Source organism: Pleurodeles waltl, chromosome 6 (genome assembly GCF_031143425.1).
Source record: "Pleurodeles waltl isolate 20211129_DDA chromosome 6, aPleWal1.hap1.20221129, whole genome shotgun sequence".
NCBI classification, from domain to species: Eukaryota; Metazoa; Chordata; class Amphibia; order Caudata; family Salamandridae; genus Pleurodeles; species Pleurodeles waltl.
Window position 1 is genome coordinate 34,064,082 of NC_090445.1, and position 19,136 is coordinate 34,083,217.

Sequence of the window (19,136 nt, forward strand, 5' to 3'; positions counted from 1 at the left end):
CCAAAGTTGTCCCCCCTGAGCCCCCACAGCGACGCCTGCAGAGGGAATCCCGAGGCTCCCCCTGACCGCGACTGCCTGACTCTAAAATCCCGACGCCTGGAAAAGACCCTGCACCCGCAGCCCCCAGGACCTAAAGGATCGGAACTCCAGAGCAGGAGTGACCCCCAGGAGGCCCTCTCCCTTGCCCAGGTGGTGGCTACCCCGAGGAGCCCCCCCCCTTGCCTGCATCGCTGAAGAGACCCCTTGGTCTCCCACTGAAACCTATTGAAAACCCAACGCGTGTTGCACACTGCACCCGGCCGCCCCCGTGCTGCTGAGGGTGTACTTTCTGTGCTGACTTGTGTCCCCCCCGGTGCCCTACAAAACCCCCCTGGTCTGCCCTCCGAAGACGCGGGTACTTACCTGCTGGCAGACTGGAACCGGGGCATCCCCTTTTCCATTGAAGCCTATGCGTTTTGGGCACCACTTTGAACTCTGCACCTGACCAGCCCTGAGCTGCTGGTGTGGTAACTTTGGGGTTGCTCTGAACCCCCAACGGTGGGCTACCTTGGACCCCAATTTGAACCCCGTAGGTGGTTTACTTACCTGGAAGAACTAACATTAACTTACCTCCCCCAGGAACTGTGAAAATTGCACTGTGTCCAATTTTAAAATAGCTATATGTGTTTTATGTGTAAAGTATATATGCTATTGTGATTATTCAAAGTTCCTAAAGTACTTACCTGCAATACCTTTCAAATGAGATATTACATGTAGAATTTGAACCTGTGGTTCCTAAAATAAACTAAGAAAAGATATTTTTCTATACAAAAACCTATTGGCTTGGAATTGTCTCTGAGTGTGTGTTCCTCATTTATTGCCTGTGTGTATGTACAACAAATGCTTAACACCAATCCTTTGATAAGCCTACTGCTCGACCACACTACCACAAAATAGAGCATTAGTATTATCTCTTTTTGCCACTATCTTACCTCTAAGGGGAACCCTTGGACTCTGTGCATGCTATTCCTTACTTTGAAATAGCACATACAGAGCCAACTTCCTACAGAGGGGATGAAGGGCTGCTGTAAGGCCCATGGACCTGGCCGTAGCACAAGAATCCTTGAAGCATTTGAACGCCGAGTCGCCTTTCTCTCCGAAGACACAGGTGCCATCAAAGGGCATGTCCATAAGGATAGCTTGGACAACCCGCGAAAACCCAGACATCCTCAACCAGACATGGCACCTCAGGGCCACTATCGAAGCAACTGCTCTCCCCTGTAAGTAGGAGGTGTCCAGTCCACATCAGATTGTGCTGCGTCTCTGTAGGAAGATGGCTCTATATGGAGTACTAAAAAGAAGTACACCATGCAAGGAGCAAGTCCAGTGAATCCCCACTTAGTTTGCAGAGGCAAAAGTAAACAAGACTAATGCTCTATTTTGTGGTAGTGTGGGGGCTGCGACTGCTTTAGTTGGCTCTCCCAACTGCTGAAGGTCGAGTGCCTTGGGCCTGGCTGTCCTCTTCAGCGTTGCAACTAATCTTTTGCTCCTCCTGCATTTGCCAAGGCTGGTTGGTGGTTCTCCTGCACTACTGACACTGAGACCCGACAACCGACGTGGGACACCATATGCACCACTCCAAGGACTCCTCTTCAGCTCCTGGGCTCCACAGCTGGTCTTTGTCCCTCGCTGACCTTGTCCTTCATTCACTAAACGGTGGGTATTGGCTCATACCCCCACTGGATACTCCACAGTGGACTGGACTCTGCCCCCCTTCCTTTGAAGGTCCTCTTCTACCGGAATCCACCTTTGGATTCTTCTTTTCTGGTTCTGTTCTTCAAGAATGCCTTTTCTAAGTCCACCTCTTAGTTCTTGGGAAGACCAATTACTTACCTCTTGTAGGAAGTTGGCCTGGTTTGTGGCGGGTACCTGAGGTACTTACACCTTATACCAGGTCCAGGTATCCCCTCTCAGTGAATGTAGGCATTGTCCAGAAGCCAGGCTCTCTAGAGGTAGCGGTGGATGAGCAGCCAAGGCTTATCTAGGAGCCATGTAAAGCTCATGCAATACCACTGTAGTCACCAATGAAAGACAACACTCAGTGTCACAAAAATCAAGGTACTTTATTTTAGTGACACAATACCAAAAAGTACTAGAGAGGCAACCTTTCAATAGGAGGTAAGTATCACACTAAATATATACACTAGTTACCAGAAATACGCATAGAAAGTGATGGAAATCAGCGCAAATGAAGTTAGACCATAGGGGAAGCCCAAACCATATATTTTAACAATTGGAATGTGAACACAGGACCCCCCCCCCCCAACCTATGTAAGTGAAATGTGTAGAGGAGAGCTGGGGTAGCAGGAAATCCCAAAGGTAAGTACCAAAGTGCCCCCTAGAAACTAGGAGGTAAGGAGTAAATTAATAGTTTTTCCCTAAACCACCCAGAAGGAAAGAAAAGAAGAAAATGCAACACGGACAAGACTGCTAAAAACCAGCAGTGAATTCTTGAAGAGGAAGACCTGTGGAAGAAGGGAACCAAGTCCAGATATCAGTGAAGAGTCCAGTGGAGGCAGGTGCCCATTCCCACCGGTCTAGGATTGCAGGAGTTGGTCGCAGGTGATGTGAAGGCTAGCACTGCATCCCGGAAGTCGGTGAAGAGTTCCTGAGGAATGCAGACGATGTCCCATGCTGGAAGAAGATCTGCAGTCTGGCTCTGGTGCACGAATTCCACCACCAAGCCTTGGTAAAGGCAAATGTTGCGGTTGGCAGAAAGTGGAGCTGCTGGGGACCAGCAAGGCCCAAGAGAACTCAACCCAGGAGGGGAAGTCACAGTTGAACCTCAGCGACACAGAGAGCCTACAAGAGCAGAGGCAGCATCTACAGGAGTCCCACAGAATGGAGACACAGGAGGCCCAGAGGAGCCCACGCGGCACAATTAGAGAAGGGTCCCAGGCCGCAGGAGGAGCATGCAGATGGCAACAGTATTGGGGTATGATTCCAACATGTTTGTTACCAAACATGCTTATGCTCAGATTTACCTTTATATAGCTGGACACAGGTGCCCTGTGTACAGTGCACTGGTGAAATGGCTTCCCTTACGAAGTCCAGTGCAATGGAGCTGGAGTTCGTAGGGGTGCCATCACACACCTGCACCCTGTCCTAGGGCTAGGAGGGCCTACTATAGGGGTGACTTACAGTGACCTGTAGTGAAAGTGCATGTGCCTTTTCACGCGGGCCGCAAAGGCAGGCCTGCAGACAAGTTTTGCATGGGTTTCTATGCTGCAGCCCACGAGGAACCTCTGGTGCCCTAATGCCCTGGGTACCTAAGTGCCATTTACTAGGGACTTACCTGGGCCACCAGTATGCCAACTGTGGGGTCTGGAAAGTCCTAGGCAACCAAATGTATAGGGACAGAGCACAATCACTGGGGTACTGGTTAGCAAGATCCCTGTGAAAACAGTCAAAGCACACTGACCGCAAGCAAAAAGTGGGGATAACTGTAAGGAAATGGCTCCCTGTTGCAATTACCCCCCACTTTTTGCCTCATACTGATGCTGACTTGATTGAGAAGTGTGCTGGGACCCTGCTAACCAGGCCCCAGCACCAGTGTTCTTGCACCTAAAATGTACCATTGTTTCCACAATTGGCACACCCCTGGCACAAAGATAAGTCCCTTGTAAAAGGTACCAGTGGTACCAAGGGCCCTGTGACCAGGTAAGGTCCCTAAGGGCTGCAGCATATGTTGTGCCACCCTAAGGGACCCCTCACCCAACACATGCACACTGCCATTGTAGACTGTGTGTGTTGGTAGGGAGAAAAAAGGCAAAGTCGACATGGCATCCCCCTCAGGATGCCATGCACACAAAATGCTGCCTGTGGCATAGGTAAGTAAGTCACCCCTCTAGTAGGCCTTACAGCCCTAAGGCAGGGTGCACTATACCACAGGTAAGGGCATAGCTGCATCAGCAATATGCCCCTAAAGTGTCTAAGTCGATTCTTAGACATTGTAAGTACAGTGTGTCCATATTAAGTATATGGTCTGGGAGTTTGTCAAAAACGAACTCCACAGCTCCATAATGGCTACACTGAATACTGGGAAGTTTGGTATCAAACTTCTCAGAATAATAAACCCACGCTGATGCCAGTGTTGTATTTATTAAAAAATGCACCTGAGGGCACCTTAGAGATGCCCCCTGAATACCAGTCCAACTCCCAGTGCTAGGCTGACCAGTTTCTGCCAGCCTGCCACAACCAGACGAGTTTCTGGCCACATGGGGAGAGTGCCTTTGTCACTCTGTGGCCAGGAACAAAGCCTGTACTGGGTAGAGGTGCTTCTCACCTCCCCCTACATGAACTGTAACACCTGGCGGTGAGCACCTCCGGCCAGTACCCCCACTTTTGCCGGCAAGGCTGGAGGAGATAATGAGAAAAATAAGGAGGAGTGACCCACCAGTCAGGACTGCCCCTAAGGTGCCCTGAGCTGAGGTGACCTCTGCCTTTAGAAATCATCCATCTTGAGATTGGAGGATTACCCCAATAGGATTAGGGATGTGCCACCCTCCAGGACAGTAGCCAATGGCTACTCCCCTCCTGACCTAAACACACCCCTAAATGTATTATTTAGGGGCGATCCAGAAGCCAGGAAATCAGATTCTTGCAACCTACACAAAGAAGGACTGCCGACCTCAAAGCCTTGCAGAGACGACGGAGACAACTGACTTGGCCCAAGCCCTACCAGCCTGTCTCCAGACTCAAAGAACCTGCACAGCAATGCATTTGACAGGTGCCAGCGACCTCTGAAGCCTCAGAGGACTGCCCTGAACCAAAGGACCAAGAAACTCCCAAGAACAGCGGCACTGTTCAAACACAGCAACAACTTTGCAACTTTTTTTAGCAACTTCTAAAGAACTCACTCTTCCCACCGAAAGCGTGAGACTTCACACTCTGCACCCAACGCCCCCGGCTCGAGCTCCAGAGAACTAACACCGCACAGAGGACTCCCTGGCAACTACAACTACGTGAGTAACCTGAGACGACCCCCATGCACCCCACAGCAACGCATGCAGAGAGGATCCAGAGGCTCCACCTGACCGCGACTGCCTGGAACAAAGAACCCGCCACCTGGACCAAGCACTGCACCTGCAGCCCCCAGGACCAAAAGGAACCGAACTTTAGTGCAGGAGTGATCATCAGGTGACCCTCTGCCTAGCCCAGTCAGTGGCTGGCCCAAGAAGCCCCCGGGTCCCTCCATTGATTTCTATTGAAAACCCGATGCCTGCTAAGCACACTGCACCCGGCCGCCCCTGTGCCGCTGAGGGTGTGTTTTGTGTGCCTGTTTGTCCCCCCACCCCCAGTGCTCTACAAAACCCCCCTGGTCTGCCCTCCGAAGAAGCAGGTACTTACCTGTTGGCAGACTGGAACTGGAGCACCCCTGTTCTCCATAGGCGCCTATGTGTTTTGGGCCCTCCTTTGACCTCTACACCTGAACGGCCCTGTGTTGCTGGTGCAGTGACTTTGGGGTTGTCTTGAACCCCCAACGGTGGGCTGCCTATGCCAAGGAAACTGAACTTCTAAGTGCTTTACTTACCCCAGAAACTTAACCTTACTTACCTCTGTCACGAACTGTTGATTTTTACATTGTGTCCACTTTTAAAATAGCCCATTTTAACTAATACTCTGTATGTTACTGCTCTAATTCAAAGTTCCTTACTTACCTATGTAGAGTACCTTGCATTTTATGTATTTATTTCAAATTTTGAATCTTGTGGTTCTAAAATAAAGAAAATATATTTTTCTATATAAAAACTATTGGCCTGGAGTAAGTCTTTGAGTGTGTGTTCTTCATTTATTGCCTGTGTGCGTACAACAAATGCTTAACACTACCCTCTGATAAGCCTACTGCTCGACCACACTACCACAAAATAGAGCATTAGTATTATCTAATTTTGCCACTATCAACCTCTAAGGGGAGCCCTTGGACTCTGTGCACACTATCTCTCACTTTGAGATGGTATATACAGAGCCAACTTCCTACAGGGGGCCTGTGTGAATGGGATGCAGGAGTCTTGGCAGAGTCCAAGATGGGTGGGATCACACTGGACTTAGTCTCTGGGCAGCTGCGGACATCGGGTGCAGTGGTCACTTTTGGAGTCAGGTTTCTAGGGCTCCAGCAGCTGCAGAGTCTTTTCTTTGGAGTTTCCTGTGGCAGGGTAAGTCAGTTGCCCACAGGTAGAGGAGTTGGTTTCTTGTGCAGGAACCCTCAAGGTCAGCAGGGGCTGGTTCCAGGTCAGCTGCTGCTTCTTTTCCTCTTCTGCGGGCGCAACTCTTCTTTGTCTGGGTCTTCTTAGGTTTTCGAAATCTGAATTCTAGGGTTCGAGGGTGCCACCTAAATATTCAATTTAGGGCTATTAAAGGGAGTGCCAGGAGGTAGCCAATGGGCAGATCACCTTGAGGGTAACTATATCCTTCTTATGACCACTTCCGCTGGCAAGACGACATAACCCTAACCCTAGTGGCCTAATGTTTTCCAAACAAGATAGAGGAATTAAAATAAAATTGTGTCCACTTCAGCTTATCCACCATAGCGGTGGGACTGGCAATATGTGGGCACACCTCCTAAGTTAACACATTTTCCCACCTGTGCTGTCTCGAAAAGTGGGGTCAGAACATGAGGGTTGGTCATCTTCACCTTCTGGAGAGACCTGGGCCGCATTACAAAGGCGGCAAGGTCTTTGAAACTCCCTGCCCTGGAATTTCCATCCCATCTGGGAGAGGAAGTCACACCTCTGCACAGTGCAGTCTTTTGCCTCAGGCCCTCAAGAGTGCTGGCTCACACATTGGGGAGTGGGTAAACTGGTCAGAACCAGTCCACACAATAGTAGCTGGTAGGTTTTCAGGGGGCACCTTTAAGATGCCCTCTGTGTGCATTTATTAATAAATTCATCACTGGCGTCAGTAAGGGTTTATTATTCTGAGATGTTTGACAAAAATCATCCCAGGATTCTTTTTTTTAAAAAGCCACTGTGTAGCTTGGAAACTTGTAATGAGCAGTGTCCAGCACATGCATTGAACGTGGTTTCCCTGTGAACTTACTATCTCTCAGAATTGACAGACATAGCAGGGGTATATCTGCTCATGCATATATGCCCTCACATGTGCCTGTATGCACCCTGCCTTAGGGGTGACCTGGCACATGCAGTGATAGGGCCTGGCACACAAGTGTGTGTGACAGGTCATGTTTTCAATTTAGCCTGCTCCAAAACAAGCAGCCTGCAATGGCAACACATGTGAGTTTGGTGAGAGGTCCCTGAGGGTTGCACAGTTGGTGCTGCAGTCCCCGGTGACCTTCCTCAGCACCCCAGGACCTAGGTACCATTTACTAGGGACTTACAGGGGTAGCTAAAGAGTTTGCCAATTGTGCAAAAATACTGTGCAGTTTTAGGGAAAGCGGTCTGGCACTGGGGACCTGGTCAGCAGGGACCCAGTGCACTAACAGACAAAGACATATCAGGAACCAGGCAAAAAGTAAGGGCTAACCATGTGAAAAAGGGTGCTTTCCTACACCCGGGCTCAGCAAACTCGAGTGCAACTTTGTGCTTCTAGTCTTGGTCCTCGGTGATGCATGCCGGCAGTGGTAGCAGCTTGAAGACTTTAGGCTTTTATTGTGTCCCAGAAGGCTTCTTCAACTGTTGTGTTTTGTTGTGTGGTGAACAGGCCAGTCAGCTGGCCATTTGAGTTCTCTTGGCTTGACTGGGCTCTGGAGACAGCTTCTTCTAGAGGAGGATACAGCAGGAACAGTCCTGTTCTTTGCTAACCACCAGGTGTAGCAGGTGCAGGCCTCATCAATGCAGCCTTTCTTTGCTAGTCACTCGGTGCAGCAGGACAGTCCTTCTTCCAAGTCAGTCGAGGTTTGAGGTCTGGGAGCCAGGGATGATCCCTTTATGCTCTGAAAGAGCCCTCAGGGCAGGATACTGTTGGTAGTCAAAGGGCTACTAAGTTCCCTTTCACATAGTGACCACTTCCTGTGGCATCATGCCATCCCAGGATGCCCTATTCTGCCCACTCTCAAGATGACAAGACCCCTCTGTCAGTGTTCAGACCTCCCTAGCCCACCAAGGGTGTGGTCACCTCAACACTACAAGCCCATGGGGAAAACGGTTTGGCAACTGGTTTCCCCTCTCTGCTTACCATGCCAGCCTGGCTATCTCAACAATGGGTCAGCCCTAACTCCTGGTGTTACAGATCTGTCCTCCAAAGACGGCTTTATTTTTTAAGACTGCCTTTTGAGGCCAACATCCAAGTGGCTTCCTGCTGGAGGGAGGAATGCATCTCTGGCCTGCAATACCTCATTGTTCTTCATGAGAGTCGTTGGCACGTCTCTTTAAAGCTGCACAATGCAACAAGTTACATTAACTTCAGTGTGAGATGTATGTCGGGCCTAGTGTAACAGGTTAGTTGAATCCTTAGTGTGCCTACTTCGTTTACATTGTTCAGGAGTTTAAGCACCTGAGGGGTCAGCACATAACCCTATACTTGTTGAGTGGGCGACCAATCCTTTCCAAGGTATAAAACAGCAGTTTTGTGTGTTTTGCTATCAGGACAGGCAAAGTACATGTCTTGCCTGTGTTATATGTTGCAACCTGTCTTTAGGGCTCGGTAGGTCTGACAGAGGGGTGTCTTACACATATATTCAGGGGAAGTGGTGGCTTTGCATTGCTTTCAATGGCAAAGTCGGGCTAGCAGTGCACAACTGCTCTACTGGTCTGCAGTAGCGGACTGGGGGACTTGTTTTACTTGGGGGCCTGGAGAGCAGCACAATCAGTGCTGCAAGACCTTGGGAACTCCTACAACATTCATGTCCTGGGTACCAGAATACCACTGGCAAGGGAATTACAAGTACGTTACCCATTTCCAATTGCATAAAGCTAGATCAACATGCACACTTCAGGGTTAGGGCACTGAGTTCTGGCTAACAGGCCTGAGTGCGCTCACAGGGTCGTAAAACTAGCAACATCAGTCGAAAAACTAAGGGGTGACCATATAAAAAGAGACATTTCCTTACAATAAGATCTAGTGTCTAGTTTAATGAGTGGGGCCACCTGCTGAACCTGCATCATCCTCTTCTTCTGCGCTAAAGAAGTCAACTTCGCCAAAGCTATCTGGGGTTTCGTCAGTGAATCATTATATCTTGAAATGGGCCCAACGTCTGTCTTTCTTCAGTCAAAGGGTCTTGTTTTCCTCTGAAGGATCGATAGGAGGCACAGCAGGAGTCGTCGTGTTCTAGGGAGAGACAAATTGCAGACACTGTGGGTCAGTCCAGGGATATTTTGAATTGTACTGGCGGAATTTCCTTAAGGGAATTTTGCAGGACCACATGGAGTTCCATGGTGAAGTGCTCCTCCTGAAGTTCACGATTTCGGTCTTCATCCAGTGGGCTTGTTCAGTCATGCAGGCATTGAACCTGATCTGGGTACCGGGCATCTTGTTTGAGTGAGCAAATGATATGACTGTTGTCCGCAATGACGATGTGCGAGCAGATGATGCTGGCTAGAAGAATCATGTATGCCTTCAAGAGGGTCAGGCCTAGGGGCGATCCTTGCAGAACTCCGCAGAAAAGGCCACAGGCGTACGAGGTGTACAATTCTAGGCTTACAGAGTCTTACAGTCAAAAAGGAGAATGTGTGTTCTTGGATTCTGATGTTGTATAGGTGTTGGGTAAGGATGGAAGACAACATCAAACACTGTAGAAGGTCCAGAAGGGGGAGGGCCTCTATGCCTTCTCGACCCAGAGTGATACAAATGTCGTCCCTGGCAGCGATGAGGGCAGTTCCTGTGCGTTGGCTCGGTCTGAAACCAGACATAATGGTGTCAAGGAATTGGTGGTCAACAAGATATTTGGTGAAGAGACTGTTGATTTTCTCTAAGACCTGCGGTGGGAATGGTAATAGGAAGATTGATCCGTAAGGTGGAGAGCGCTGAAGAGACCGTGGAGGGTTTCCTCAGCAAAGGGATGACATTTGGGTGTTGTGACGCATCTGGGAAGTTCGAGGAAGAGGTGGAGGCACCCAGAATGGATGTGAGCATGGCACTGATGGAGCCACACATGGTGCAAATAAAGCAGGCTAACATAACCACCTGCTGAAGCAATCACAGCTAAACACCCCAGTGAAAAGCTGGCTCATGCAAACATGCCTCCTTTGTTGAAGATAACCACCCATCACCGGTATGTTGAGAAACTGTCAAGTGGAAAGTAAGCCTGATATTAGAGAAGGTGCACAGTGCATGTTGATTATAACGTAAGCCAATACAAAATGGCCCGAATAACACAACTGAAAAATCAGAATAATCTTCTTTTTCAACGTTTTGTGATAAGACGCTAAAAGCCATGCGGAACCTACATAAATTGAGAGTAAAGATGTACATTAATGTTTTCTTGTTTGGTACGACAACTAAGGACTTCACATTAAACTGAGCCGTCAGTATTTGCGTGAACACTGCAGAAAGAAAAGAAACAAATATTTGGTATCTGCATGTTTCTTTTCAATTCTCTTAATGGGGTGTCTCTGGGCTCTAATTAACTCATCAGTATGTCCTGACAAAGGTAACATTTTGAATTTTATGCTAAAAGGTTGAAAAGCAAGAAAAATTAAGCCTGGACGATGGGGAGATGGAACCAGGGAAAATGTCTGTCAGTGGATCCTAATGCTGTAGTTTCGCACTTTAACCCGACCTGGCAGTCAACATCTGAGGTTGTTGTCACTTCTAGCCTACATAAGATGTCTTAATCATTCCAATCGGAAGTAGGTTTGGTGCTGCACACACACACACCATTGACTACATCAATTTAAAAAATCATTTGTACATGTAAAAATATTAAATATGAAGCTCGGTACAGAAAATTACTTTTCATTATACTCTTGCTACATGTGAAAGGAAGAAGGAAACTCATTCTTCTGTGAATAGCCTGTATAAAAAATACATCTGACATGTATAAACAAGAAAAGTTAACCTGTAACATTTATTAAACTAAAAGAACTGAGGTATGTGTAGGGGGGGACTGCCCACTGCACGTTTAAAAATGTGTTCTTAAACTGACCCTACCTAACCCTCACATTCATCAAACTCTCACCTGCTGTAGCGGTTCGCGCCTCCGTGGCCTCTCACGTCTTTTTGGCAAAGTTCCACCAAACCCATCAACTACCCCAGATGTATTCACTTCTCGAAAGGTTTGCCTCTTGTCCGGAAAACGGGAGTCTACAAATGAGTTGCAAGGGACTAATAAGCAAACAGTAATTATTATGTACTAATAAATGTAATACACATATGACCAGTTTGAATAATCACAGTGATCGACTCACCAACAAAGCATACTTGATAAAATACAAATTCAAGATGGCAAACCAGTAACTGACATGGACATCACTGCATCATTTTATGTCCCTTATTTATGAATGGGCTTTGATTACGTAACAAATGTTTTTCTACTATGACAAGCAATGCCTTATTTGTTTAGATAACAGGTATGACAATCAGCTGCGTATCCTCTCAGACATCAAGTCTGCAAACGTACCAGCATCTGCTGAGGTCAGTGATGCGACTACAACTCGTTTTAGATTTTAAAACAAAGCACGAGCATTGCTCAAGCTCCAGAGTGGCCCACAAAAAGTAATACTGCCTGGAGGGTAAATGCAGAAATACACTGCTGGTCTGCAGTCAGGCCAAAGCAGTGGTTCCTCCTCCTTCATTGCTTTTAGAAAACATAAGTTGGGAGGGTTGTAAACTTGCCTTTATGAAATGAACATTCCACATCGGTTGAGCAGGACAGACAAGTATTTTTACTATAAGACTGCGAGGGGTGGATAAACTGAAAGGGCCCGAAAGTCTGACTGTCCTAGCAGAAGTAACTGCCACCATCAGAACTGTTTTATAGTAAGTAAAACCAGGCAACTGTGTAAAGGCTCGAACGGAAATGCCATCAATCAAGTCAATAAAATAGTCACACCCAAATCAAGAACCATAAACTGAGTGAAAGAAATTGGTTAGAAAAACGTTTACGAATGGAATCACTTGTGACATAAATAAAGGAGTAATCGGGGAAACACATGAACGTAGACTGGACCGCTAGATAGCCCTTAACTATGGCCGGTCAGGTAGTGTAGAAAAGGAAGAAAGCAAATCACAAGATGTAAGAAAAGCAAGATTAAATGGAACTGATGGCTTCTGACTCGCACTACTGAACTAAGTTAGTGCAGCAAACGGTGTAGATACATTTAGAAGTAAGCCTCCTGCGTGCCAAGGTGCCATCAGAAAACGTCATCAGTAAGGCAAAAGGACTAACTGCCACAGCTCAATTTCCAAATATGCAGCTGCAGCATTTGCACAGAGTTGGAGTACTTGCCCATCGTGTAGGCGGCAGATTAATACTGCCCAGGAGAGGAAGGAAGCGGAGTGCAAGGTGCCAAAAGTTCAGAGTATCAGATCTTACTTGCCCAGTCCGTAGTGATCAGAAACAGTTCTGATCAATGCGCTTGTATCTTTCACAGTACTGCTGACTGCTGCGTGACTGCTGGCCATGAGCTAGCTGAACCTAAAAGGCACGTCCCATTTCAGAGGCAAGAATAGGACACATGACTGAGGATGCAGGCAAACAGCTTCCAAACACAGGTTCAGTGATCAGACATTCCGCTACATGCTGACATGATTGTGTTGCCTGAGAGCCCAACCATAATTCGTTTAAGGAAATACTTCTTTTAGCAAGCTCACCACCAAAGTGTTGGACTGAAGCTGCTGGGTTTTTGACTGAGTGCACTGAGGGCCTCAGTACAGTAAGTACCCTGGCCCTTAAATGTGTATGTATCCAAATGGCATACACTATCTCACTTCTAAGTCCCTAGTATATGGTACCAAGGGTCTGTAAGTTAAATGGTCTGCTCAGAACTAAAGCACTTGTTGTGCCACTCTGAGTGGGACAAGGTAAACTTGTCTCCCAGCCTGCAACTGCAGATCAGTAGAGCACTACAGGGAGTGCAGAATTATTAGGCAAGTTGTATTTTTGAGGATTAATTTTATTATTGAACAACAACCATGTTCTCAATGAACCCAAAAAACTCATTAATATCAAAGCTGAATATTTTTGGAAGTAGTTTTTAGTTTGTTTTTAGTTTTAGCTATGTTAGGGGGATAGCTGTGTGTGCAGGTGACTATTACTGTGCATAATTATTAGGCAACTTAACAAAAAAAAAATATATACCCATTTCAATTATTTATTATTACCAGTGAAACCAATATAACATCTCAACATTCACAAATATACATTTCTGACATTCAAAAACAAAACAAAAACAAATCAGTGACCAATATAGCCACCTTTCTTTGCAAGGACACTCAAAAGCCTGCCATCCATGGATTCTGTCAGTGTTTTGATCTGTTCACCATCAACATTGCGTGCAGCAGCAACCACAGCCTCCCAGACACTGTTCAGAGAGGTGTACTGTTTTCCCTCCTTGTAAATCTCACATTTGATGATGGACCACAGGTTCTCAATGGGGTTCAGATCAGGTGAACAAGGAGGCCATGTCATTAGATTTCCTTCTTTTATACCCTTTCTTGCCAGCCACGCTGTGGAGTACTTGGACGCGTGTGATGGAGCATTGTCCTGCATGAAAATCATGTTTTTCTTGAAGGATGCAGACTTCTTCCTGTACCACTGCTTGAAGAAGGTGTCTTCCAGGAACTGGCAGTAGGACTGGGAGTTGAGCTTGACTCCATCCTCAACCCGAAAAGGCCCCACAAGCTCATCTTTGATGATACCAGCCCAAACCAGTACTCCACCTCCACCTTGCTGGCGTCTGAGTCGGACTGGAGCTCTCTGCCCTTTACCAATCCAGCCACGGGCCCATCCATCTGGCCCATCAAGACTCACTCTCATTTCATCAGTCCATAAAACCTTAGAAAAATCAGTCTTGAGATATTTATTGGCCCAGTCTTGACGTTTCAGCTTGTGTGTCTTGTTCAGTGGTGGTCGTCTTTCAGCCTTTCTTACCTTGGCCATGTCTCTGAGTATTGCACACCTTGTGCTTTTGGGCACTCCAGTGATGTTGCAGCTCTGAAATATGGCCAAACTGGTGGCAAGTGGCATCGTGGCAGCTGCACGCTTGACTTTTCTCAGTTCATGGGCAGTTATTTTGCGCCTTGGTTTTTCCACACGCTTCTTGCGACCCTGTTGACTATTTTGAATGAAACGCTTGATTGTTCGATGATCACGCTTCAGAAGCTTTGCAATTGTAAGAGTGCTGCATCCCTCTGCAAGATATCTCACTATTTTTGACTTTTCTGAGCCTGTCAAGTCCTTCTTTTGACCCATTTTGCCAAAGGAAAGGAAGTTGCCTAATAATTATGCACACCTGATATAGGGTGTTGATGTCATTAGACCACACCCCTTCTCATTACAGAGATGCACATCACCTAATATGCTTAATTGGTAGTAGGCTTTCGAGCCTATACAGCTTGGAGTAAGACAACATGCATAAAGAGGATGATGTGGTCAAAATACTAATTTGCCTAATAATTCTGCACTCCCTGTATAAAATTGTTACCTCGACTTTGCCATTTTAAACGATGGCAAAGCCCAAACTGCACTTTTCAATGGTGTAAGGTAATGCCTTTTTTGCATGGTTACCCGAAGTTTTTTTCACTGATGCTGCTGGTTCTTCAACTCTGAGATTGCACTGAAGCCTGCTAACCAGACCTCAGAGCCAATTGCCCAACGCAACAACTTGTATGTCACATTGGCAAACTGTACGTTACTAGTACTTGGTACCTAGGGTATCCGAGGCCTCTAAATTAGGGAGTCACCCCAGGGATTGCAGCACTGGTTGTGCTACTCTGGGTGTGACAAAGACATAACGAGTCTCCCAGTCTGCCACTGTAGACTAGAAGAGCAGTTTTGAACTGTTAGCCCGACTATCATTTAAAGCCATGGCAAACTCATATCTCGCCCTTAAACATGTGTAAATCGCCCCTTTGGCAGATCTATCAAGTCTTAAGGCAAGGTACAGTAAACTTCATGGGCAGACAGTGTATTTTGCATGTTCTGGCAGTAAAAAGGGAAAACAGTTTTTACTCTGAAAAGACATGGTTGCCCCTTAGACGTGTGCAGGGTTACACACCGACCCTCAGCTGTGCTAACTCTTGCACCATGCAAAGTTGGCACTTTAATGGCTCAAACAACTTGTAAAGGTAAGCCTGACTTCATTCTCAAGTAGAAATTAATGCAACAAGTCACAGTGTGAAACTTTTACAAAGTTGCTACTTTGTTGTCTTCAATCTCTAGTGCCCTTAACTGTTACACAATAAGCTTGAATCCGATCCAGCTTTGCCATCCTTGGAAGGAGTGTTCACAACTCACAAGAAGAGAGGCACTAGGACCCTGAAATGGAGAGAGGTGTCATCTCCCTACTGCAGGAAGCCACATGGGTACTAGCCAAATAGGCGAGTTTCAACATAGAAGACTACAGACCTCCCATTGCAGCCTGTGTGAAAAGGTGCATACACCTTTCACCCCAGAGATAAGGTTACCTTATATCACAGTCACTGCACTCTGACCCTATAAGTCACCCCAAGGTAGGCCCTTCAGCCCAAGGGCAGGGTGCATGGCTCTCAGTGAGAGGGCACTCCTGCAAGAGCAGAGGTACCCCTACAAATCCAGACTCCATTTTCTGGGCTTTCTAAGTGTGGGGAAGCCATCTTAAGGCATGTAGTGGACACTGGTACACACAAGATATCCAACTACATAATTATCCAACTACATAATGGCTTACCCGAACTTAGGCATGTTTGCTATCAAACATGTTGGAATCAAGCAACCACACAGATCCCAGTACTAGTTGCATGATACATGTACTATGGGGGTTCCCTAAGGGATTCTCCATGCCTGCCTGTATAGCCTTGCAGAGTCCGCATACCAGCCTGTGCTGCTGCCGACCCTGGACACTGTTCTGCACTCCTGCTGCTGCGCTTATCTCGGGCAAGAGAAGGAAGAACAAAGGATTTCCTGTAGAGGAGAGGTGTTACCACCTCTCCATTAGAAATAGGTGTCTCTGGGCTCTGGGTGCCTCTGAGAGCCACCAGAATGCTTTGAAATGCACATTTTGGTGCCCAGTTTACATAAACCAGTTTATTCCAGTGCAGGAGCCCTAGCTTCCGATGTGGTGCAAAACTGCACAAAAGACAGGGGAACACCCCCCCCCCCCTCCTCCCCTAGGGTTGTGCACAGAGCTCTGCCAAGTGCCCACATGATTCTGCCATCTGGGAAATAAGATAAGCAGGACCCTGGGAGCACCTGACTGGTTAGTCCAGCTGGGTGACGTCTCTTAACTCCCCCTCCCGCCCTGCAAATTCTGCAACACTGTGCAACGCTTTCTTGCATTTGCCAAGGCTCGTTGGTATTTCTGTTGACCACTGACCTCTCAGCAATCAGACAATGGCATCTGATGGGAACAGCTCTCCAAGAAAGGTGAGCACTGCCCACTACACTTCCTGGGCACCTCTGGGTGACTTTTTGCCTTTGCTGATTCTAAGTTTTGAGTTGAAAGTGTGCGGAGGCCTGCTAACCAGGCCCCAGCACCAGTGTTCTTTCCCTAACCTGTACTTTTGTTTCCATAATTGGCACACCCTGGCATCCAGATAAGTCCCTTGTAACTGGTACCCCTGGTACCAAGGGCCCTGATGCCAGGGAAGGTCGCTAAGGGCTGCAGCATGTCTTATGCCACCCTGGGGACCCCTCACTCAGCACAGAAACACTGCTTGCCAGCTTGTGTGTGCTAGTGGGGACAAAAAGACTAAGTCGACATGGCACTCCCCTCAGGGTGCCATGCCAACCTCACACTGCCTATGAAGTATAGATAAGTCACCCCTCTAGCAGGCCTCACAGCCCTAAGGCAGGGTGCACTATATCATAGGTGAGGGCACAAGTGCATGAGCACTATGCCCCTACAGTGTCTAAGCAAAACCTTAGACATTGTAAGTGCAGGGTAGCCATAAGAGTATATGGTCTGGGAGTCTGTCATACACAAACTCCACAGCACCATAATGGCTACATTGAAAACTGTGAAGTTAGGTATCAAACTTCTCAGCACAATAAATGCACACTGATGTCAGTGTACATTTTATTGTAACATACATCCCAGAGGGCACCTGTAGGAAGTTGGCTCTGTATGTGCTATTTCAAAGTAAGGAATAGCATGCACAGAGTCCAAGGGTTCCCCTTAGAGGTAAAATAGTGGTAAAAATAGATAATACTAATGCTCTATTTTGTGGTAGTGTGGTCGAGCAGTAGGCTTATCCAAGGAGTAGTGTTAAGCATTTGTTGTACGTACACATAGGCAATAAATGAGGTACACACACTCAGAGACAAATCCAGCCAATAGGTTTTTGTATAGAAAAATATATTTTCTTAGTTTATTTTAAGAACCACAGGTTCAAATTTTACATGTAATATCTCATTCGAAAGGTATTGCAGGTAAGTACTTTAGGAACTTCAAATCATCAAAATTGCATGTATACTTTTCAAGTTATTGACAAATAGCTGTTTTAAAAGTGGACACTTAGTGCAATTTTCACAGTTCCTAGGGGAGGTAAGTATTTGTTAGGTTAACCAGGTAAGTAAGACACTTACAGGGCTCAGTTCTTGGTCCAAGGTAGCCCACCGTTGGGGGTTCAGAGCAACCCCAAAGTCACCACACCAGCAGCTCAGGGCCGGTCAGGTGCAGAGTTCAAAGTGGTGCCCAAAACACATAGGCTAGAATGGAGAGAAGGGGGTGCCCCGGTTCCGGTCTGCTTGCAGGTAAGTACCCGCGTCTTCGGAGGGCAGACCAGGGGGGTTTTGTAGGGCACCGGGGGGGACACAAGTCCACACAGAAATTTCACCCTCAGCAGCGCGGGGGCGGCCGGGTGCAGTGTCGAAACAGGCGTCGGGTTCGCAGTGTTAGTCTATGAGAGATCTCGGGATCTCTTCAGCGCTGCAGGCAGGCAAGGGGGGGGGTTCCTCGGGGAAACCTCCACTTGGGCAAGGGAGAGGGACTCCTGGGGGTCACTTCTCCAGTGAAAGTCCGGTCCTTCAGGTCCTGGGGGCTGCGGGTGCAGGGTCTCTCCCAGGCGTCGGGACTTTAGGTTCAAAGAGTCGCGGTCAGGGGAAGCCTCGGGATTCCCTCTGCAGGCGGCGCTGTGGGGGCTCAGGGGGGACAGGTTTTGGTACTCACAGTATCAGAGTAGTCCTGGGGTCCCTCCTGAGGTGTCGGATCTCCACCAGTCGAGTCGGGGTCGCCGGGTGCAGTGTTGCAAGTCTCACGCTTCTTGCGGGGAGCTTGCAGGGTTCTTTAAAGCTGCTGGAAACAAAGTTGCAGCTTTTCTTGGAGCAGGTCCGCTGCCCTCGGGAGTTTCTTGTCTTTTCGAAGCAGGGGCAGTCCTCAGAGGATGTCGAGGTCGCTGGTCCCTTTGGAAGGCGTCGCTGGAGCAGGATCTTTGGAAGGCAGGAGACAGGCCGGTGAGTTTCTGGAGCCAAGGCAGTTGTCGTCTTCTGGTCTTCCGCTGCAGGGGTTTTCAGCTAGGCAGTCCTTCTTCTTGTAGTTGCAGGAATCTAATTTTCTAGGGTTCAGGGTAGCCCTTAAATACTAAATTTAAGGGCGTGTTTAGGTCTGGGGGGTTAGTAGCCAATGGCTACTAGCCCTGAGGGTGGGTACACCCTCTTTGTGCCTCCTCCCAAGGGGAGGGGGTCACAATCCTAACCCTATTGGGGGAATCCTCCATCTGCAAGATGGAGGATTTCTAAAAGTTAGAGTCACCTCAGCTCAGGACACCTTAGGGGCTGTCCTGACTGGCCAGTGACTCCTCCTTGTTATTCTCATTATTTTCTCCGGCCTTGCCGCCAAAAGTGGGGCCTGGCCGGAGGGGGCGGGCAACTCCACTAGCTGGAGTGTCCTGCTGGGTTGGCACAAAGGAGGTGAGCCTTTGAGGCTCACCGCCAGGTGTGACAATTCCTGCCTGGGAGAGGTGTTAGCATCTCCACCCAGTGCAGGCTTTGTTACTGGCCTCAGAGTGACAAAGGCACTCTCCCCATGGGGCCAGCAACATGTCTCGGTTTGTGGCAGGCTGCT

The 19,136-nt window shown here is 47.8% G+C and overlaps 1 protein-coding gene across 6 annotated transcripts in view; it reads right to left on the bottom strand.

The window, feature by feature from the left end:
* The window catches only part of PRRC2A (proline rich coiled-coil 2A), a 1,008,219-nt gene that overhangs the window by 351,613 nt on the left and 637,470 nt on the right, over positions 1-19,136 (bottom strand). For 4 of the 6 annotated variants that reach the window (XM_069237151.1, XM_069237148.1, XM_069237150.1 and 1 more), the window contains exon 18: positions 11,114-11,259. In XM_069237151.1, the coding sequence (XP_069093252.1) occupies positions 11,114-11,259 (146 nt within the window). The remainder of the gene's footprint in view (positions 1-11,113; positions 11,260-19,136) is intronic. The other 2 variants (XM_069237153.1, XM_069237152.1) reach the window with 1 other exon arrangement.